Source organism: Drosophila obscura, unplaced genomic scaffold (assembly GCF_018151105.1).
Source record: "Drosophila obscura isolate BZ-5 IFL unplaced genomic scaffold, ASM1815110v1 contig_1, whole genome shotgun sequence".
NCBI classification, from domain to species: domain Eukaryota; kingdom Metazoa; phylum Arthropoda; class Insecta; order Diptera; family Drosophilidae; genus Drosophila; species Drosophila obscura.
The window spans coordinates 524,934-547,576 of NW_024542679.1; the positions used below are offsets into that span (position 1 = coordinate 524,934).

General features: G+C 48.4%; 4 protein-coding genes across 7 annotated transcripts; 2 read left to right on the top strand and 2 right to left on the bottom strand.

Moving 5' to 3' along the window:
- The first annotated feature begins 705 nt into the window (after nt 1–705).
- On the top strand, nt 706–6,258 carry LOC111072277 (dnaJ homolog subfamily C member 5 homolog). Of its 4 annotated transcripts, none has more exons than XM_022364020.2 (7): nt 706–946; nt 2,498–2,636; nt 2,717–2,869; nt 2,956–3,087; nt 4,385–4,447; nt 5,084–5,291; nt 5,859–6,254. In XM_022364020.2, exons 1-7 carry the CDS (start codon nt 915–917, stop codon nt 5,888–5,890), a joined length of 759 nt encoding a protein of 252 aa, XP_022219712.1. In that variant the 5' UTR covers nt 706–914; the 3' UTR covers nt 5,891–6,254. The 4 variants fall into 4 exon arrangements, with proteins under 4 accessions (XP_022219712.1, XP_022219713.1, XP_022219714.1 ...); XM_022364021.2 differs by having other exon boundaries at nt 707–946; nt 6,155–6,257; XM_022364022.2 differs by lacking the exon at nt 4,385–4,447 and having other exon boundaries at nt 707–946.
- Nucleotides 6,259–9,327: 3,069 nt separating this feature from the next.
- LOC111072273 lies at nt 9,328–11,600 on the bottom strand. The gene is made up of 3 exons (XM_041591829.1): nt 11,565–11,600; nt 9,614–9,979; nt 9,328–9,471 (listed from the first exon to the last, which is right to left on the bottom strand). Exons 1-3 carry the CDS (start codon nt 11,598–11,600, stop codon nt 9,328–9,330), a joined length of 546 nt encoding a protein of 181 aa, XP_041447763.1.
- Nucleotides 11,601–11,805: 205 nt separating this feature from the next.
- LOC111072276 (SRSF protein kinase 2) lies at nt 11,806–17,038 on the top strand. Its single transcript, XM_041594296.1, is given in 9 exon segments — nt 11,806–13,113; nt 13,239–13,460; nt 13,521–13,972; nt 14,044–14,396; nt 14,674–14,801; nt 15,601–15,649; nt 15,652–16,245; nt 16,319–16,589; nt 16,656–17,038. Coding segments are annotated over 9 exon segments (2,961 nt in total). The 5' UTR covers nt 11,806–12,418; the 3' UTR covers nt 16,853–17,038.
- A 1,317-nt stretch (nt 17,039–18,355) lies between these two features.
- On the bottom strand, nt 18,356–22,208 carry LOC111072275 (membrane-associated protein Hem). The gene is made up of 2 exons (XM_022364014.2): nt 20,833–22,208; nt 18,356–20,761 (listed from the first exon to the last, which is right to left on the bottom strand). Exons 1-2 carry the CDS (start codon nt 22,010–22,012, stop codon nt 18,567–18,569), a joined length of 3,375 nt encoding a protein of 1,124 aa, XP_022219706.1. The 5' UTR covers nt 22,013–22,208; the 3' UTR covers nt 18,356–18,566.
- Between the last annotated feature and the right edge of the window lie 435 nt (nt 22,209–22,643).

The window sequence follows — 22,643 nt, forward strand, 5'->3', positions numbered from 1 at the left end:
AACATGTGCATTTATAGTTAAAAAACATGTCAATCTAGGATAAAATCATAAATAATGTTTCAATGGAGCTTGGAACAAAACATTTAACATCAATTAAAAGAAATAAGGTATACAAAAGTACATACGCATAGAAGAAACTTAGTTGACCAGCAACACTGACGTCACATTTAGTCAACATTTACGTTTTATGCTTTGGCCGTTTTTGTTTGAACCCTATTATCTAAACAATCCCATTAAAAATAGTTCTGAAAACTAGCCAATCCCAAAAAAATTCATTGAGGAATTGGATAAAATTATTTGTTCAGGGCTGAGAGTCCCAGCTAGCCAGTAATATTAAACGGAATATCAAATTCGAGGTATATCAACGTTAAAGGTTTTGAAAGAAACAATAAATACTATCGTGATAGTATCGGGCTCAACTAATTATTAAAAAACCAATGAAACCTTTTAGGGACTTGCCCATTCTAAAAATTAGATGCCACCTGTCGGTTAGTTTACAAATGTGTCTCCGTATTTTATAGCAGCCAATCCAAACATATCAAAAGCGCAACGAATGTAGCTCGATACTATCATGATAGTCGCAAAACTGTCGATAGTAAAGGCTAGCAGTAAAATATCGATACTATCGATAGTGCCCTCGAAAGTTTGACACCTCTATTGTTCGGAAAAAATATTATCAACAAAAAATATATCGATAGATTTATGTCAATATCCCACATCGCTACTAAGAATTTCATTGCAAAAAAAATAAAATAGGAAACGAGGCAAACGGCAACGGCTACAGCAACTGCAAGAAAGCATTAACGGAGAAGAGAGTTGGAGAGTTTCGGCAGCCCAGGGCGTGTGTTAGCAACTGCAAAAAGTGCTAAATAGATTTATCCCGAGACAGCCACAGTGACATCGCAAGCAGCAAAATGAGCGGAGGCATGGACAAGAGAAAACTCTCGTAAGTACAAATAATTCGCAAGTTCTGCAAAATTTCCCCCCTCGTTCGTGCTATTTCTTCTTTTTTCTTCTGCTGCGCGTACACACACATTGAAGCCATCGGTAGAGTACACACTATTGTGTGTGTGTGTGACTAGCAGCTGCGCGCAGGCTGCGGCAGCGCAGTCGGCGTTTAATTGATTTTTCGCGGCAGAAGTTGTACGGCGTATGGCATTCCTGTGGATGTGTGTCCCGGGATAAACAAGGAGCAGGATCAGAACAAGCGGTGGTGGGGGGTGACGGAGACATACTATACTGAGAGAGAGAGAGAGCACAACAGTGTGACAGCTGCCGTTGCTGCATCTGAAACACAAACAGATTCGTCCTACGCAAGGCCAAGGATTTTCTGTCCTGCTGCAATTTTCCATTGATTGTCTGTGCCCCCTCCATCTCTTCTGCTGAATGGAATTTAATAATTAGTTCGTGCAACACCAAATCGGACTAAAACACCATGCAAATGCTTGCTGGGCGATAACAACAAGTGCGATCCACCCGCACCCATACAAGTACTCAGAAAAGAGTACCTGTTATCTATGGGAGTGTTTTTACAGCCGTTTTAGCTCCCAATTCGATGTCCCATGAGTAATTCTGACGGCCACCTCCATTTGGCCCAATTCTAAACGGCCATTACTTTTCCAAGGCGAAAGCGAATCCGAATTCGCGCTGCGCCTTCGTGACGACTGCCGTTGTCCTTGGCCCTGAATCGCCTTCCACACCACAATTACACCCCACCACCCAAAACTGACCTTGAATCTCTTATCCGCTCGAGTCCTAATCACCATCGTCATTGTCATCATCCCCTTCAAGGGGAGAGCATTTGGGCTTCGTTGCGCGGCCTCTTCTGCCCACCCAACGCTCGTTGTCTTATCAGCTTGTAGATTTTCCCGGCCCTGCTTGCAGACATAACATAACAACGGCTAGACCCAGCCCCATCAGTACCCCCTTTGCTGCTCGGGCTTATAAATAGCTACGCCCTGCCTACCTGCTCAAGAAAATCCATACAAAGTGCATGGGGTGCAATCTATGCTGCACGCGACCTCCGCTTAGGTGCCGCTGCTGCTGCTACTGCTGCTGCTGCTCCTGCTGCTGCTTTTCTGGCTCTGTCAATGCCAGCTGCTTCCGACGGGCCCGTGGTTACACATCAGACAGGGACCGCTCGATTCCAGAGTAGGGGCGCAGGCGCCTCCCTTGGCTATCGCGTGCCACTCCGCACCTAACTGTTGCTGGCATGGGCACTGACTCATCGCGGGACTCGTCAGAGCTGGCTTCTTATCGCCACGATGCAAGAAATGTTGCTGCTGGCTCAGCTCTGATTCGCAGATGACAGCAGCGCAGTACAGTATGCCCCCGCTAAAGAGCATTTTAGTATTTAATCTAAACGCACTGTTATCTAACCCGTTTTGTTATCAGAAGCGAATTCCAAGGTTCGCAATGTGAATGTTTTGGCAGCTATATGTGGGGGAAGCGTTATTATTAGAGCAACTTATAATGATTTTCTACATTTCATATAAAGGACATCGGGAGACTCGCTGTACGAGATCCTGGGACTTCCGAAGACTGCCACCGGAGACGATATCAAGAAGACATACCGGAAGCTGGCACTCAAATACCATCCGGACAAGAACCCCGACAATGTCGATGCTTCCGATAAGGTAAAACGATTGACTACGATTAATCGGGGAGTGTGCCCTACCTTATCCCTTTTCGTCTTTCGTCTTTGTCTGGATTTCAGTTCAAGGAGGTGAACCGGGCGCACTCGATACTGAGCGACCAGACCAAACGCAATATCTACGACAACTACGGCTCTCTGGGACTGTATATAGCCGAGCAGTTCGGCGAGGAGAATGTGAATGCATACTTTGTGGTCACATCGCCGGCGGTGAAGGTCAGTGCAGTGACACTTGCATACATAGATATAAATATATATGATATGTGCGACGCATCATCTGTATAATGATTTCTCCATTGCAGGCCTTGTTTATCTGCTGTGCAGTGGTCACCGGCTGCTGTTGCTGTTGCTGCTGCTGCTGTTGTTGCAACTTCTGCTGCGGCAAGTTCAAGCCGCCGGTCAATGAATCGCACGACCAGTATGCACATCTGAATGTGAGTGATGTTTGAATTGGCCCAGCCAAGACCCAGCCCTGTTCCCCGAGTCCAACCCCAACTCCGCCCGCTACTAACTGAACCACCCATTTTGATTTAGTTAAGAAACGACAAAAAAACAAGAAAATCAATCTGGTGCAAGTCTTAAATACCAAATCTTACTACTAACGCATGCCTCCCATACCCCACACATACACACTGTAATATCGCCCGAACTGAACACCCCACCCCGAACACTGAACACACATTTTGATGATTTTTGTGAGGCCATTTACCATATACCATTTACCATCACACGTAGTTCCGTTTGAGAAGCAAATGTTTAGTCAAAAACGTTCCCCCAAGGCGACGAGCACACATAAAACGCTTACCAGCTAGTAGCTTAACCCGATCAATAAACGCTTACCATTATTTAGTGCATATTATTTACTTGACTTATCAGATTGCTTGGCACGCCCTCTATCGTATACCAGTTAGCATATACAAACAATATGTTCGTTCGGTTTGCTTTTCTTTCGTCCCGTACGACGAATCTTGCACTGATCTGTTTTTAGTTTTTCGTTGGGGTAAGTATTGGTTTTGTTTTTCGTATTCCGTATTCAGTATTCAGTATTCAGTATTCCGGGTAAGCATTCAGAGCTGGGAGGCCAAAGGTAAACACAACTAACACCACACCCACAAGTGATTCGATCATTCAGTTTAAGTTTCCACAATATATTTTGTATGCAAAATTCGAAATTGATTCTATTTATTTTTATAACATGAACTTCACGAAAATCATCAAATGCTTCCAATGTCTCTCTTTCTCACTATCTCTCTCTCTCTCTCTCTATACATATATATATAAATATATACTACATAAATATATTTGTATGTGTATGTAAATATCTTTTGACTAAAAATAACACATAATCGGGTTTCCTGCGATATTCAATCTGGGGATTATCGAATCTCCAGACAAGTTTTGATTTGATCCACGATTGTTTTTCTTGTTTTTTGTACGTGTCCCATTCCGCATTCAGACTTTTGAATTGGTTTTCATTTACATATTGCATTCGCAATTCGCGCACTGCATTCTATTCCGCCTTATTCTTTGTTTATTTGTTTGTTTGTTCGTTCGTTCGAACGCAAACAAGAGAAGACGAAGATACGATTTACGTTTCTATATTTTTGTTTAACTTTTTTTCTCAAAACTCTTCGATCGACTCATCAATCCACCTACTACTCTACCCACCACCACCACCACCAACCACCAACCACCTTCCACACACAAACGGCTCCTCATTCGCTCCGAAAGCGCCCCGATGGCAATCGAGAGGCCAGTGATCTGCCACCGCACCTGGGACACCAGCCACGTCTTGTAAGTATGCGAATCGAAATCGAAAATGATACCGGCACGAGTACCGCATGAGATCTGAGCCGCCACAAGTCCGCCCCCCATAACCAAGCAACTACTCACTTACTACTGCTGCAAAACTAACCAGCCCGAATCTAAATCTAAATTTAAATCAAATTACGAGCTCCAGCCCAATCAAAACTGTTTTCTGTATGAACGAAATTTAGATGTCCCCCCCCCCAAACTTATTTAGTTGTCAAAATTGCCCCAGTGTAAATTGAAGAAGACGAAATGAAAGTGGAAAGTGTTTTGTGGGAGCGGGTTCGATCGTTCCATTCTGCTGTAAATGCTTGGGTAAATTACTTATGATTTTCCATTAATCGCTCTCCTCCGCTGGTTTAATTTTGATTTCGTAGTTTGTATTTGGCTTGAAGCTTCCCCTTTAATAAAACTAGCATAAATAAATGTAATATAATGCTTGTTTGTAGACCGCTCTGTAGACCGCTTACTACCAACAGTTTTTGACTAAACATTGCCGAAGGAACCACTCCGATCCACACTCTACTAACACACAAACACACAAACACACACGAGACTCTCGACAAGAGCTCATATTGCCCCGAGTATTTCTAACCCCGTTTCCTGTGTGTGTCCCTGCAGGAGGACGTTGATCTGGACGACGTGAATCTTGGTGCGGGCGGAGGCCCCGTCACTTCGCAGCCACGCGAGCAGCCCGGTGGACAGCCTGTCTACGCCATGCCACCGCCCAGTGGAGCAGCTGTGGGCGTGAATCCCTTCACGGGCGCACCCGTGGCGGCCAACGAGAATACGTCGCTGAACACCACAGAGCAGACTACATACACGCCAGGTATATAAAGAGTCGAGCCAGCTAGCCAGCCAGCAGTCGTTGGGTCGGTCGGTCGGACGGTCGGTCAGCCTCCGAAGAGGGGGTGGCATTAAAACTAATCCCTAAAGCGTCTTTGACCATCGAACTTGTTAAATGTGCGTGACGTAACTCGAACAAATATTGTAACCTCCGGTCGTTTTGAACCGAAACTGAAACAAAACAAAACAAACCAAAACAAAACAAAACTCTGTTAACTCTCGAAATATCCCAGCCAGCGCAGCGCCCACATACTCGTACATACATACACAACACCTCTCTAGCAGTTAAGCTCTCGTGTACACGATGTGGCCCAGTCCGAGGGCCGGGCCCGAATAGCAGTACATGTATATTTTTAAAGTCTCTCCATGTATGTAAAGTCTCTGCCAAGCCATACCAACACGTCCAGCCGGTCATGGGATCTGCATAGACACATACTCACTTTAGTTCGTACAACTTTTAGTTTGAAACACTGCCTGATCGATTGATTGATTTGATTTGATTTGTTTTATTTGATTTGACTGATGGCCGTCACATCCTTCCGTTCCACAGGTCTGCGGCACTCGCTCAGTCACCGCTCCTAAGCGCCCTTTCAAGCATTTTCAAGTTTTTGTGTTTTGTTAACATCTTAAATTGAATTACCAAACTGGCATCTCTCTCTGTCTCTTGCCACCAAATAAATTGCCATAGAAGGAACGGCACTGCCATAATCAGCTGTAAAGTTTATTCGTGTTACATATTTTGTTTACATTTTGTTCGATTTCGTTTGTTATGCAACATTTGGAATTTTTATTTTGTTATCACATATCACTCTCTACTCTATTCTCTCTTTCTCTCTCCACCTCTAGATATGGTTAAACAAAAATATTAGGCGAGCCCCAGGCCCCCTGTGCATGCGTACGTTTCAGATATAAAACCACACACACACACACACAGAAACAGAAAGCACAGAAAGAGGAAAAAGAAGTTAAAAGAAGTTAAGCAGAGCAGAGCAGAGCAAAAGCGCTGATTTATTTGATATCTATTAGAATTGTTTTTAAGATTGTGTGCGCATTATGTTGAAGCGAGAAAACATATAAACTTATGTATTACTGTAAGCTGTAGCACTTAACTCTAATTTTAAACAATCTAACTTCGAAGCGTAGTCTGGCAGCTTCCAATTGATTGCAGTTGCCGATGCCGATGGCAGTCAGGGTTGATTTTGGTCCATAATTCGTGTAAACGTTAAATCATTTCCATTGTTCAGGCCACAGATCCCGCAGGTCTGTACCCGTGCACCCATAGTTATACCATATAAGCATACGCATACGCATTCGCATACCTTACCCACATAACATAGAACTCGAATTGAGAGCGCACCAATAATATACATACCTATATAGAGTTCGATTATTTCGATTCAATTGTATGCCGATAGTTAATCCAATCAGATCTACGAAATATCTAGACATTTGCTTAGGGAACGGACTGCGGATTGCGGATCGCTCTCCTTCCTGCGTAGCTCCGTGAATTGAATTGTGTTTGTTTTAACCGAAAGCGAAGGAGGAAACTGTAATTATATATATATATATATAATATGTATGTATGTATATGATATATGTATGTGTGCATATTAGTTTGCATTTGTGTCGTTTAGCTAAATTGTTCTCGAATTTCCCTCTTCACCGATTGTTTCTGTTTCGCACCAAATTGTTAATGAATTAACTTATGTAAAGCAGAATATAGCTCTGTCGAACGGTGAGCGGCGGGCGGCGAGTCCAGTAGAGACATCTCCGCTCCGTTCCGATCCGATCCAAATGCAAATGTAAATAAGTCAACTTAAACAACTAAGCATCACACACCACACAGACAGAGGAGGAAGAGGCGGATGAAAGGCGAAACTTAACGGAATATATAAACTATAATAATAGCCCCCCATCTTTATACATATATAGTATAAATATATATATATATATTAAATACGAGTAATCAAAAGTTCGATTGTAACCCCCCCAAAAGTATTGCACATATGTAATTTAATGTATTCTATTCTATTCTGTATTCTTTCCAAATTGTATTGCAAATCCTGTTTTGCTTCGGTTTTTGTTGTTAAAGCGCTTTTAAATGTAAATGAATGCGATTAGTCCAGCAAGAATTAAATTTTATATGCAAATACTTATTAGACACTCTATTCCAAGCCCTTGATATCAATTAAATTATTGTATGGCGGAGTCAGAGCAAGTAACCCCAGCAGCAATCGCAAGGGGGCTAAAACTCCTTTGATCCAGGCTTCGTGCCGACCTCCAAAAAGGGATCGATGGGGGGTTGGGTGCCCTGGTCTATACATAGCATAACATGCATACATATATATGAAATTCAATTAATGATAATTACATTTTACGGATTTGCGTGTGTATTTATTGTTCGTACAAGTCAAAAGCAAAAGCAAAAGCAAAAACAAAACAAAAAATATAAGTAAACTACATTTAAACCTAATAACATTGTTTTCAAATTTGAATTATACTCTGGTATGGTATACTCGGTCCATGAAGCCGAAATCAATAAAAATTTACTATATAAACTTATCCCATGCAAATACTCTACTGCTACAGGTTTTAGAGGGCATCCACCAGTCGACTCTTGTGCGGGCTAGTTCTTCTACAGATCTTCCTGAATTCAGAATAAACATAAACCCAACTTTGCGATCGTCCTGCAAAGCTCAACAAGGAACGCAGTCTCTCTTCTGGTCTGTTGTTACCGTTATCCGGATGGCGGATGGTAAACAAACTGGGCGACAAGCTAAGCGTCCTCTTCCTTCGCCCGCCTGCGCTGGGGGTGAACTTTTGACAGCTGATACAGTTAGCTTTTACTCGCACTCGCACTCGCTCTTTCTGACTTTGTTTTGTTTTGGGGCAGTAACTCAGGCACAGGCCAGCACATGCGCTGTCTCTTCAATGCTCTCTGTCTCTCCCTCTCTCTCTCTCTCTGTATTTCCGTGTTCGTCCCCCTAGAAAAGGGGGCGAAGGAAGGCGGCTCGAAACTTCGCTGCAGAGTTGTCAGAAGCCGAAGGGCCGTCAGTCGGGAGAGTTTGTTGCGCGGCGCATTTCCTGCCACAGCGAGCGAAAGAGGGAGGGAGAGAGAAAGTAAAAATAATTTTCCTGGCTGCTGCTCCTGCCAGATTCGATTCGGGAGGAAACATTAAAGTGGAAAATGTGAAATGTGTTCGCTATAATTGTCGCAGATAAATCAATTTCGTTGTTAACTAGCTTCCGGAGGACGCCTGGCAGTGTGCCGGACGGGGAGGTGGAGCAGGCGACAAAGGCAAATCAAAAGCAAGCCGTGAAAAAATTCCCCAACTCGTGTGTGTGTCCCGTGTGGGTGTGGGGTGTCGGTGTCAGCGTGTGTGTGTGTGTGTGTGTTTGTGCGTGGCTTTTTCGCTTTTATTTTTTCATGCGCAATTTGGGTTACAAAGCGAGAAAAACGCTGCTTAAAATGCATTAAAATGTTTTAGGCACACGGGGGGGCTTCATTGATTTTCCTACGCACAGAAGTATGTTACACAAAGCCGCCACCAGTCCACTCGACGGGAATAAGCACGAAGCTGAAGCTGGAAGTGGAAGTGGCACTGAAACCGACTCTGAGGCTCCGGAACAAAGAAGGCAGGACAACGATGAGGACAAAGACTCGAAGTAGCTGCTCCTAAGCGGCTCCAACCACCGCTGCCACATCAGTAGCAGCAACAGCAGTAGAAGAAGCAGCAGCAGCAGCAAGAGAGAGAGAGAGACGGAGAAGAGACTCAAACATTGGACACGAAGGAGATCCCCATCCTGGCTCCCGTACTCCCAAGCAGCGGCATAGCCGGCCTCGTCGGCGCCGCCAATGGCAAGCACCACCTCATCTCGCCCACCCACACACCGCTGAACTCGCTGCCCCCACTGCCGGCCGGCATATGCAGCAGTGACAGCGGCATCTCCACGCTGAGCGCCATCTCGCCCCCACTCTCGACGACCACAGCAACGAGTGGCGGAGGCGGTGGCAGCCCTCAGTTGCGAACCTCGCCGGCCCTCAGCATGCTGGGCAGCGCCACGGCGACGGCGAGCGGCAAGACCACGCAGAGCCTAACGTCTGGGATGCTGGGACCGGCGGCCAGCATCGATCTGGGCAGCTCCCCGCTCTCGCACCGCAACTACAGCCACTCACTGAAGGGCTTCAGCTTCCGGCGGAGCTTCGACGACAAGATCATCACCCCGCCGTACCTGTCGCGCGCCCCGCCCGCAATCCCCTATCCGCACTTTCACGCGCCGCCGCCCACCTCGACGACGTCGCACCATCTGCACCTGCACCACCACGGGACTGGGAATGGCGCGGGAGCGGGCGCGGGCGTCGGCGGCCTTTACTCGCCGGCCCACCAGCAGCCGCTCTCCCTGTCCGCGGTGGCCGCTGCACTGCCGCTGGCGCCGCTGTACGCCTCGCCGCTGCAGCTGCCGCTGACCTCGTCGCAGTCCACCACCAAGCTCTCCTACCGCGACGACTTTCTGCAGCAGATTGGCTATCTGCCAACGACGCGCATCTACAGCACCCCGACCAGCATCGTGGACGAGGACAAGGCCCAGCAGGACTTCCTCTCGCTTTCCCTCTCCCCGCCGCTCAGCCGACGTAGGGACATGCCGGCGCTGCGCGGACCCTTTGTCAGCCTGTGAGTATGCCCCCTACCCCCTGACCCGTCCCACATCACACCCCTCCGAATCCTTGCCAGAATCGGGCCTATCCCCCAAGTACCTGTGCAAATCAAGTATACGCCACGTGCTGCGTCCCGTGCCAATTAATTCCGTCCAGCTGTGACACGAGCCCTTGTCGATTCCTCCTCTGTGCTGATGGGCCGTACAAGTGTTTCCGTTCCCACTGTGCCAGTAACAGTACTAGCTACATATGTGTATATGTGTGAGTGTACAGTGGGTGACACAGTATCAGAAGTGGGCCGTGGGGGTGTCCAGCAATTTATTCCGCTCATTCCACTACGCGCTGGAAAGCGAACTACAGCGGAATAATGGGAAGTCGATTCCACATATCACACATTCCCTTCCCGCTTGCCTTTCGCAACACACACACAACCACTGACACACGCATCCCCCCTACAGCTGCACCCACTCTACTGCCCTCACGCTTATCCGTTTCGTTTGTTTACGTTTTTAATTTTCCGTAAGCGCAAAATCGCCACCACGTGACGCCAGCAACGGAGATGGCTATACCCGCGGCGCCCGCCGTGCTCCCTGCACTCCCACCCACCCATACCCACCCCCCAAACACACACACACACTCACATGCAATTGGCAATGGCTATGACGTTGCTCTCCCCAAGCCCACATTCACGCACTCCACTCCTCCTTTTTTTGCACTGATTTTCTCTAGAATTGATTGTGTTTTGTTTGTATGCCCTGGCAGAGAGGGTATTACGATTGAGATCAGCTGTTTGTAACGCCTAACGTACATACACATATAAGTATATATTTATTCTCCTGCTAATCACCGATGGACTAAAGATAATCCCAAAAAAGGTAGTCGGAAAAATAAAACCCAAAGCGAAAGACGTTAAATTCGCAAGGGTATAAAAACCTTCGGCTTTTGGGTCTTGCGTTCTATTTTTATTATTCTTTTTTTTTGGGCGTCTATAAATAATAATATTGAGGAAGCAGCTACAGCAGCCACAGCAGCACAGAACCAGCCAGCAGCCACAGCAGAGCGCTCTCCGGCCCAAGGTGCGTGACCATGTCCATGTGTGGAGCATTAGGGTGACTCAAGCACCACTTACTTACAAGAAGTAGTAAACAGTGTTGTTGGTAGAGAGAGGGTGCGGTGGGGTGCTGGAAAAATCAATAACAGAGTCTGCTTAGTCATTTTCGGGAACTTCAAAATTTGCATTTTGCAGTGCCCACCACCACCCACTCCAGGGGTTGAGGGGAGGGTAGGGGAGGGGCGAGGAAACCCAAAGCATAAAATATTGCTAATGCTTACCTTGAAATCTATTTGGATGTGGTTCGCTCTGCTGAATGGCTTTCGAAATGTTGGATTTGGAATTTGAAATATTCGGAATCCTGCATGTCGAATACCCCTACCCCCCTCGGTGCAGTGTGTGTGTGTGTAAAACAATACGTAAATAGGCGAGAAGACAAACTTGGCAACATGCCCAAGAAATCAACTCGATGATGAACATGACGACGATGATGATGATGATACCCACAGCTGTGGCTGTGTGTGTGAGTAGAACACATCCATCCGTACATGTGGCGGAATCTTGCCTGGTGTGGTGCAGTCCATGACCGGCCAGGCCACGACGACAACGACAACGACATCGAATTGATGAAGTACATTGGATAATGACGCCAAAAGACAGACAGACAGACAGAGAGACAGACAGACACACCACACACTCGTGCCGTGAGTACTACGGGTTCTAGGTGATCCGTAGTACACAGTCGCACACTCGCATGGACGGGCCCCGGACGGACAGTCGCAGCAGGCGGAGAGACTAAACTTAGTTGCGACAAAAACAGAAAACAGTTCTGACGTGTTGGAAAACGAACTCCGCTCCTCTTGCTCTTGCTCTTACTCTTGCCTTTGGTCTTGCCTTTGGTCTTGCCTTTGGTCTTGCTGTGGCATTCTCCGCTAGCTGTGGCCTCCGCTAGCTGCGGCTCTCGCTCAGGAAGAGACGGGCGAAAACAAAAAACGCGAAAAGCCATTTCGACATTCTCGCGGACGCAACTGAACGAATCGGTCGGAACGGCAAAGAACTGAATCGCATCAGCAGCAACAGCAGCAGCACAGATACAGATACTTTTCATAATTAAGATTTTTTTTTGCGTTTTCCGCTGCGCGATATTTGCTTTTCACCCAATTTCCCCCGCACTGGTTATGTAAGGGGTGTGTTTACTCCTCGCTGGGCAAAGCACTCGTCGGGTCGTCTCCGACATGCAAGTGAAGGCATAGGAAAGTCAAGGTCGCCACCCCCACCCCCACCAGCAGCGCAGCCGCCACCATTGCACCCCGTTACTGGCAGCCGGGGGGGCCATGTAGACGCGACAATCGAAACAGAAATCCAATTGTCGAATCGAGCAGCACCGAGCAGCGCATAGAAAATGAACAGCTGGGGAACGGGCATGGCCGATGCCACCTGCCCCAGGGAGGACAATGCCACAGCGACAGCTGGCGCAGAGTGGCACTGGACGGCTGATCTCTGGCTGGAATTGTACCCCAGTTACCTGGAGAAGCTGCAGGTCATCCTGGACCTGGCCAGCTGGCTGCATCAGCAGAGCCAGCACGTGGCGGATACCCTCGCCCAGGATGAGCTCTTCGTTGGCGTACTCAAGGTCTCTCTGCTGCTCCTCTTCCTCTACCTGATGTACCAGCTGCAGCAGTGGAGCAGCCGGAGTCCGCAGGAGCCGCCCAATGCCACGGCCACGGCCGACGTCACGAAGCAGCTGATCTGCGAGTTTAACTTTGTCTCCGAGCAGGAGAAGCGCGCCGCCCAGGAGGCAGAAACGGAGGCCCTGCTCGAGGTGGAGGAGAAAAAGCGCCGCAAGAGGTTCACTAAGAAGCGCGTCTGCGTCTCGGCCGGGCCCGTTCTCATCGCCCTGCGCCAGCAGTCGCGGCTACCCAAGCCGCATCGACACCAGGCCTTGGTCTTTGAGCCAATCTCTCCCATGGAGCGCGTCCTGGAGGGCTACCTTCCACCGAGAGAGCAGCCGCTGACCATCAAGCTTCCGCAGCAAGAGCCAGTCCCAGTCCCTGTTCCTGCCAGGCAGGAGGAAACAACGGAGCTGCCTGAGTTCATGTGGGTTCGGGTTCGAATTCGGGTCCTGTCCCTAACATTAGAATATCCCTCCATCTGCTCTATCTCTATCTATATCCAACGGAAATCCCAATACTAATTCGTGTAATATTCAATGCTCATTTCAGTTCGGAGCCCCGCGGTACTCTGAGCACGACAGACGAGATCTACCCGGACTCGTCGGACAGCAGTCTGTACGTGTCGGACGAGGAGCAGGAGGACGCCTCTCAGTATTGCCGCGGCGGCTACCATCCGGTGGTCATCGGCGACATATTCGACAATCGGTTTCGGGTCGTCCGCAAGCTGGGCTGGGGTCACTTCTCCACCGTCTGGCTGTGCCGGGATCTCAAGTGAGTGATCTCAGAATGTTGTGTATTCCTTCTGCCATTCCTCGCTTCGTTACCCCGCAGAGACGAGAAGTACGTGGCCCTCAAGGTGGTGAAGAGCGCCCCGCACTACATCGAGACGGCCGCAGATGAGATTCGCCTGCTGGAGGCCATCCGCGATGCGGACCCGCTGGACATGAAGCGGGAGCGGATCGTGCGGCTGATGAACCACTTCACGGTGCGCGGCGTGAACGGGATGCACACGTGCCTGGTGTTCGAGGCGCTCGGCTGCAGCCTGTACAAGCTGATCGTGAAGAACAACTACCAGGGCCTGGCCATCGCTCAGGTGCGCAACATCATCAAGCAGGTGCTCGAGGGACTGGACTACCTGCACAGCAAGTGCAGCATCATCCACACGGACATCAAGCCGGAGAACATACTGCTGGTGATCGACAATGCCGCAGCGATGAACCAGCAAATCGACGACGAGATCAACAGTCTGCGCGTGAAGGGAGCCGACTTCCCCGACTCATACAGTAGGTCCCGTCCTTTTTGTCCAATTAGGCAGAGCCTAACCCTATGTTATCCCCTCACTGTTTTCCACCAGTCAGCTCCATCGAGAAGCAGACCAAGACGCGGGCCAAATGGCCGCTGATCGAGCCGAACGGATCGACGAACACCAACACGAACACGAGCAACAGCACGGGCAACAATTCGACCTCTTCGACGCCGCTGGCCGCGGTGGCCATGTCCTCGCTGGACAAGGACGACACCACCACCTCGTCCACCCTCAACTCGAACACCACCTCCTCGCTGGCCTCCAAATACTCGAGTCTGCTCGGCGACAGCGAGTGCAACGGCATCGGCGGTGGCGTTGGCCTGGTCGGGGGTCTGGGTGGTGGCGTCGAGAGTCCCATTCTGAGTAACCGATATCGAGCCGAGAAGAAAATCACTGCCAAGGTGAGTGAAAGTTCGCAGGCTCGGCTGCCCCTTCCGCCTCACACTCGACAGCGCTTTCCCCTTGGAAGGATTACCCCCGCCCCATCCCTCCCTCTAATCACTTGGTGTGCGTCCATGGTACAGCATTCTGCACTCTCGATATTGTCAATCACCAACACAGCCACACAGCTACACTACACTACACACACACACCACACTCTGCAGCAAACAAATTTTGTACTCTTATAATTTTGGTTTTATTTTCCACGTTGCCTTTTGATTTGATCATCCGCTGCAGTCTTCCGTGGAATGCGACGACGACACCCTGGGCGACAACAGCACCATGGCCAGCGATACGCCCACACCTAGCGATGATCCCGACCCCGATCACGACGCGAGTCACAGTGCCCAGGCGGACAAGGTAAAGTGGATATTGGACTTAGTCGGAGCCGTAGAGCTCCTTCGAGGATAGCTCATTCGTTCGCTTTGTTCTTTGTTCGTTTTTTTATTTTGCTTTGAATGTTTGGTCGGGACGGGAATCGGCAAGTGGGAAGTGGGAGAGAAACTGCCCAACGGTTCCTGCGAGATAGCTCCTGTCCCGGCTGCTGCTGCTGCTGCTTAGTTACTGTTCAACCATTCCCAACACTCTTCAGTTCATATTCAGATTAATTTTACCATACACACACACACACACTAACAAGCCCACACTCACCGGCTACACAAGTTCTAGAACTAGATTCAAGTGCTCTATGATAAATGCTTAATGTTTGATTGTGCTGCTAGCAGCTTTAGATGTTTTTTGTGTAATGGGTCCAAGGCCACGTCCACGACCACGACCACGCCCACGCCCACCCAGTGCTTTACCTGCATTTACCCGCCTTAACCACCTGCATAAGTCTATGTCTAAGCTGTTCGTTCGTGTTCCCATTGATCTCTGATTGTTCTGTGTGTGGTCACTGGCCCAGGAGGAACAACATACACATACCCCTGGGCCATTGACCAAGGGGCTCGAAGTTCGGATCTTTCACGGAGAATCCCAACTCTGAGCTTCCACTTTTATGTGTTTTTTATATGCACCAAAACAAAACAAAAACCAAAAAGAAAAACAAAATCAAAGCAAACCAACATTGTGTGTTCTTTTTCTTCTCCTTTCTTTCTTTCTTTGTGTGAACCAATTTGTTATACCATATTATGATATTACCGATATATATATACATATATGAAGCAGCTGCCCAGCTCCAACTCCAACTCCAACTCCAACCCCGCCTCCGCCACCGCCTCCACCAACAACTCCTGCCCCTCCTACAACGCCAATACGAATACAAACCCAAAGATCAACACAAAAACTCAAAGCACGTGCACGTCCATGCCCATGCCCAGCGAGTACAGCAACAACCAGAACGAAAACCAGAACCAGAACTGCCCCTCCACAAGCGCCATATCGGTCACTCCTAGTGCAACTCCTGCCACCGCCTTAGTTTCCACCTCCACCTCAGCCTCAGCCACGCCCCCCAGCACGTGCACGTATTCGTTCACGCATCTAGCGCCAACAGCAACAACAACGACTCCAACAACTGCAACAACTGCAACTGCAAGCACAGAGCTGTACAATGGCGACCATACATCTACAACAACAACAACAACAACCAACGCGACCTCAACAACGACAACAACAACAACAACAACAACCACAACAACAGCAACAAACACATCCGCTAAACTAAATGTCCATGCCAATGCCATTCCTTCGCAGAACCAGAGTCAGAGTCAGAGTCAGAGTAGCCAGAACAACACCTACACGATACAGTCGCTCATCAGCAACAGCAACGTGCGGGTGAAGATTGCGGATCTGGGCAACGCATGCTACGATGTGAGTAGAACCTATAGCACCTGTACCACTTGTGCCAACCTTTTAGTAACCATTGTGTACTCGGTCCGTACAGTACCATCACTTCACTGAGGACATACAGACGCGACAGTACCGATCGATCGAGGTGCTGCTGGGGGCACCCTACAACTATACCGCCGATATCTGGAGCACCGCCTGCCTGGCCTTCGAGCTGGCCACCGGCGACTATCTGTTCGATCCGCATGCTGGCGAGTCGTACAGCCGGGACGAGGACCACTTGGCGCACATCGTCGAGCTGCTTGGCTCCATTCCGCAGTCGGTGATACTGCGGGGCAAGAGCGGTCTCAAATACTTCAGCAGTTATGGTAAGCAATCAATCAATCAATCAGACTAGAGAATTGGTATCATTCAATCACTGCTGTCCCTTGCAGGCAACCTGAGGAACATCACCAAGCTGAAACCCTGGAGCCTGATGAACGTGCTCGTGGAGAAGTACGACTGGGATCCGGTGGAGGCCAAGAAGTTCTCCGACTTCCTGCTGCCCATGTTAGAGTACAATCCCGTCATACGCGCCTCGGCGGCCGAGTGCCTGCAGCATCCCTGGCTCGAGCAAGAGGAGTTCGTCTAGACTCTAGAGTCTAGACAGAGCGCTGGAGAGGCAACAGACACATAGGCCTATGTGACTCATAGACCCATGAATATTGCATAACATACGTATATACATACTCATATTTCTAGGCTTAACTTTTATATGCGACCCAGTTTGTTATAAACCAGAAATTATAGTTGATAGCGTTGGCAGCGGAAACGGAAACAAAACTAGAGTTAAAGGATTCGACACACAAACAGAAACACACACACACACACACACATACAGGATAGGACAGGACAGGAGGGGAGATGGGGACGTGCGTGCCGCCTGGAATTTTTTAAGCTTTTTTTTTCATTTGAAACACAATTTTTGTACTCGAGAGCTTTAAACGTAATTGCTAAAGAGCGATTTTATTTTTAACAAAAACAATGAAAACGAACGCGAGAAAATGCGCAAATCTTTTTCACGATTTTATTTCAACTGCGTACATACATATATATATATACATATATACACAAACATATATATATATATACATATATATATATATATATATATATTTTATATTTAAAAGCGAAAACAAGTAAAAACAAAAGACAATGACGACAATTTTGAAGTCAACAGATGCCTAAACTGACTGACTGAAATGGAAAAAACACTTTCAAGCGAAAACACCCAAAATAAAAACATGCAAAATAAATTATACGAACTAGCAAAAATAATAATACTACGAGTAACTAACTATAAAGCCAATAATATATGGTATGTGTATAATTAACGAACCCTAAGTGTAGATATCGACAATGTTCAATACCAATCAGATACAGATACAGCTACACAACTACAGATTTAGATACAGATAAAACAAGATACAGACAGCTTTCTAGCAGCGTGTAGTGATTGTGGTAGTTCATCTAACCAAGCAGATTATGGATTATTGTAGAGCCCTAAGGCTATGTTCCCTCATAACCCTCATTTGGAGTCTATCTCCTCGCACCCAAGAAGATGAATAATCCCAGTTATATATTTTTCGTTTCCACAACATTAACGCAATAAGCCATTAAGCCATTAACCAACTCGATGTAGTGGAATTGAGAACTCTTAAGCGAAGTTTACACAACACCAAAATAATACCAAATACCAATGATATTTAACGAGAAATCGAAATCGCATTACCAACCAGATCTAAGAAACGAAAATATTTTATTACTTGCCTACAAGTATGTATTTGTACACAAGACAAGCCTAAGATGTAACTTTGAACGTGACCAAATAATTTAATAATCGGAATATTTTTCCCCGAATCACACACACATATTGAATATACAGCAAACGGACGTGCAGGCACACGGCTTCTTGATCGATACGCCCATGCCTGTGTCCAGATACATATTATTTCACGAATGTGGTTGGGGCAGCATCCATCCACATGGAAAAGGAGACGAGCTGCACACGTTCGGGGGAGCGACAGACAGACACATGTTTCAGTAAGCCGAATAAAGAATATATACATACCGATCAAATAACTGAAGCGCGGTGTTTGGTTTACATAAGCACTTTATTCGAAGTTGTGTAAAAATGCAGAGTCTAGAATACAATTAGGGGTATGTTTAACAGCTTTAGAGTAGATTATATATTAGCATAGTGATCGACAGTCGACCGGCGGATACGGCTACGGGCTACGCTACGGCGTATAATATTCGGAATACAGCGACGGCGCTTATAATAATACTCGATGTTCGAACGCCGCTCAGAGACCCAGTATCTGCTCCTGCTTGTAGACGCCATGGTAGGCGTTGCGGATGAGGACATAGGGGAAGCAGGACTCCAGCAGATCCATGGTGAGGAAGGGCGACTGCTTGACAATCTCATCAAGCAGCAAGTAGATGGACTCGCGGTTGCGTGTAGCCTCCTTGTCGGACTCCTGCCCCAGGCGGAGCAGCGATGAGCTGGCCAGAGCCAAGAACTCCTTCATGCGGTCCTCCATGTCGTTCTGCCCGCAAATGGTGAACAGAGCGCCAAAGATGTTGTTGATGGCCGCCGCCATGCAGTGCGTGTTGTTCGAGTGCCCGTCAATGGTGGCCCTGTAGAAGGAGTTCTCGTTGCGCGCCAGCTTTGGAATGGAGACGGCCACGAACACCATCAGCAGGCAGGCCGTGAGATGTTCGCCTTCGTCAAACTCGGGCTTCTTGGATTTGAGGGTGGTGGCCAGCGTAGGGTCCACCTTGCAGAGCAGACCAGCTGCCGACGCCATCTCAGAGGCAACGCGTATCTGATCTCCGCCAGGTAAATGCTCCTGAAAGTCCTTCACCGAACTCAGCAGGAAGGGAATGCGCTTGTCCAGCACATCCACGAGAGCCTCATGCACCAGATTGCGGAAGCAGATGATCACCCCAATGATGGTCATGCGCTGCAGCACCCGATCCACGTCCTGCAGCCGCTTGCACTGATCCTTCATCACCTCCGGCTTGTCAAAGCTGGTCCGCAGAGTGATCAGCACCTCCTTATTGGTGCCAACCAGCGTCTTGAGCTCCTGCACCTGGTTGGCAATGTGCCACATTAGCGTCTCGTTCAACGTTTTGATGCCATAGGGACCGACGAGCTCTGCCAGAGCGCGCAGCTCGTTGAGATCGGAGAACTCTTGCGGATTGAAGGGCACCCAGCCCTCTGGGGAAATGGGCACGAATGCCTTCTGGTTGATGGAGAACACAATGTTGCCGGCAGACACGCGTCTCAGTAGAACCTCGCTGTACCAAGTGTTGTACAGGGCGGCAATGGTCTTCTCGCCATGCGAGTCCAAGGCCTGCGTCTGCTGCAGCAGGCAGTTGTTGAATACGCGCGTTATGTCAATGTGGACGTAGTTCTCCACGGTCTGCAGCACATTCATGTAGGCTCGCACGCTGGCCAGCAGCTCCGAGGGCTTGGCAATCTCCATGGTCTCCTGGTTGAACATCACCATGCCCACGAGGTCTCGCGAGAAACGGTGCTCCAGGTTCTGGCAGAGATATTCGCGAGGGGCAAATGCAAACTCCCACACATTGACGGTGGGACAGTAGTTGATGGCATAGCAGAGCTCCGTCAGGGCCATGTGCAGCTTGTCCATGGTGGTCAGATCCTCGCGCGTCTTTCGATACGACTCGTCGCCTGGCTTGCGTATGTCGTCAAAGTGCTTCGACTTGGATTTGTCCTTTTTCTTGCGGGCTGACTGCACGGACAGGATCTTGGCGCAGTGCTTGGGCAGCAAAGCATCTGCCATGGTGCACTGCTCATCGCAGATGGTGGTAATAATGTTCTTGGCCTCCTTGGCCATCTCCTCCAGAAAGATGTTGACCACACTCAGTGATCTTTCCCGGATGTGGTGGCGCTCCTCCGGGCACATTTCGTGCGTGCAGTTCTGGAAGTGGCTGCAGATGAGGGGGAAGGCTATGATGTAGCGGTTCTGAGCCGGGAACTCCAGGCACATGTGGAACTGGTCGTCAAACATTTTGTTGTAGAAGCAAAATATGCTCAGGTCAGAGGTCTCCACCAGTATCTCGTCCAGATTGTCCACGACACGCGTGTGGAACACCATAGAGTCCAGCAGACGAGCCAGTTCCGCGTGCTCCGTTATCCTCAGGGCAGCCTTGCCCACGCTCATGTAGGTCTGCAGACGGAACCAGTCCAGACGGAAGGGTCGGAAGTAGAACAGCTCGTTGTCCTCCACTTGCTTCACGGTCAATCCGGCAGCCGTGTTATACAGCGAGCTAAAGATGATGCTCTCATCTTCTGGACACATCTGCAGGCTCTGCATGCGAATGTTCAGGTCCGTGGCGTCGAAGCCAGATAAATATTGCACATAGTAGCGCTGCATCACCTGGCTGTACTTGCGGACCAAGGCGCGCAGCTCCTCCATGTGGAAGAGCAGCTCTGGTAGTTGGCGATCCACCAGATCCTCGTTGCTTTTACCTATAGAGTAAGCATTCAACGTGAGTGATAAAACAGTGACTAAATAGTCAGATTGGAGTACAAATACGAACCTTTGTGCTTGAGCAACGGAGGATTGTCGTTGTGCCGCAGTAGCCAGAGAATTTCGTCGCGCGCCAGGCACAGGCCAATAAAGATGAAGATTGCCTTGGGACCGAGCAGTCCCGGCTGATCCGTCATAATCAGAGCCAGCTCCTTTAAGGCCGTGCGCAGGAACTTGCGGCGCTCGCGATGCATCAGGGCTGCCTTCTGAACTGCTGTGTTGTACGCCTCCTTGACCTCGGCTATCCTCTTGCTGTAGCCCTTGATGCCGTCAAAGGTAGACTGTATGTACTGATGGATCTGCAAGACCTCGTCGCGAAAGAGGGCCACCACCCAGCTGGACTCCAAGGCAGACACCCAGATCTTGTTCACCTCTGGGTACTGGCCCAGCATTTGGTGGTTCAGAAGGAGGCCAAAAATAATCCAGCGGTCCATGGCCTCCAGCGAGATATACTCGCAGGACATGGTGTCCGTTCTGACGGCTTTCAGCAGTATAGCAGGATTCCCCACCAAGCTTAGCTTCTGCATCTCCCGCCACTTGTCCGCCGGCAAGTTCCGCAGAGCGTAGATGGAGGTGAGCGAGCGCAGGGCATTCGTCAGCAGCCTCTGGTGGGGAATAAATTCCTCCGAGAGTTTCTTGAGGGGAACCTCGTAGTCCAGAATCATCTGGCCCAGGCGCGGAAAGCCAGTGTCGGCCTGATTATTCTGAAGCTCAAAGGCAGCGTTGTACAGACCCAACACAGCCTTGCGATCCTCGACTCTGGACAATACAATCATCAAAGAGACGTATGTCACCACCAAATCCAAGTAATTTTTGGTCAACTCAAAGTTCAGCGTAATGTCCAAGTGGATCTGACAGGCATCCATTGTGGTGAGCAGCTCGCAGACATTGTCCTTGAAGTCCAGCAGATCCACAAAGGTATGGTAATACAGGGACAGCGATTTAATTATCTCCGCCTTGATGTTGACGATGGCGTTCAAGCCCTTCACATCGATGTTGGGGAATCGCTTCACAATGAATTTGATGCTCGACTCCAGCGACTTCTCGGAGAGGAAGCCCGGCTTGGATTTGGTGTCGCCACAGGCCTTTTTGATATTGTATATTCGCGTGAGAATGCCCAATCCGCGATCATTCAAGATAATCAGCTTCTCAGCTATCTTTTGCTGATTCGGAAAAATTGGGCGTGCCATTTCCGATAACTGATGGGGAGGGCGTGCTGTGGCTGAGGGCGAGTTTCCGGCGTGGCCAAGTACACAAATGTGTGCTGGCGAACTATTTTAGCTAGCGATAAGGGCTAATCGGTACTCTATTTATATTTTTAAGATAGATTAATTAGCTTAAAAAAAATTCCACAAAAATGTACACATAACTCTTCTTCTTGGTTGGTGATGGGCGCCTAACGATAGTTTTTCTCCGTTACTTGTCCCGTGATTTTAAAAATACCTAGTCACTGTCGTGACAAATTGGATGTGATTTGGAACAATTAAAAAAAAGTTCAATTAACTGAATGGTTATTATCACTAACCATACAGTATACAGATGTGGAATAATTTTTAGCTGCCCAAACCGATTTTTCTTGAGATTTCAGATTACGTAAATGTGTGTGGTGAACCATGTATTCTCACATACTGTGCTTGTGTGGGTTCTACAATTTTTTGCCGCTTCAGCCGAAATTGGTTTTTATTCCCGTACTCAAAAAGAGCTTAGGTGTATATTGTATTTGAGGTAAAAGTGGATGTGTGTAACGCAGATGAGGTTTCCGACCCCATAAAGTATATATATTCATAATCATCATCAATAGCCGACTTGAAATAGCCATGT

Bases quoted from the DNA above. Each gene is read 5' to 3' on its own strand.
- LOC111072277 (XM_022364020.2), top strand. From the start codon at position 915: ATGAGCGGAGGCATGGACAAGAGAAAACTCTC. The intron at 947-2,497 runs GTAAGTACAAAT...TTTCATATAAAG, and splicing joins ATGGACAAGAGAAAACTCTC to GACATCGGGAGACTCGCTGT. The intron at 5,292-5,858 runs GTATATAAAGAG...TCCGTTCCACAG, and splicing joins GCAGACTACATACACGCCAG to GTCTGCGGCACTCGCTCAGT.
- LOC111072273 (XM_041591829.1), bottom strand. From the start codon at position 11,600: ATGGACTGCACCACACCAGGCAAGATTCCGCCACAT. The intron at 9,980-11,564 runs GTACGGATGGAT...GCATACTCACAG, and splicing joins CAGGCAAGATTCCGCCACAT to GCTGACAAAGGGTCCGCGCA. The intron at 9,472-9,613 runs GTGCGACGTCGT...GAGTGGCTGTAG, and splicing joins TGGTGGTGCAGGTGCAGATG to TTGCGGTGCGAGAGCGGGGA.
- LOC111072275 (XM_022364014.2), bottom strand. From the start codon at position 22,012: ATGGCACGCCCAATTTTTCCGAATCAGCAAAAGATAGCTGAGAAGCTG. The intron at 20,762-20,832 runs GTTCGTATTTGT...CTTACTCTATAG, and splicing joins TCCGTTGCTCAAGCACAAAG to GTAAAAGCAACGAGGATCTG.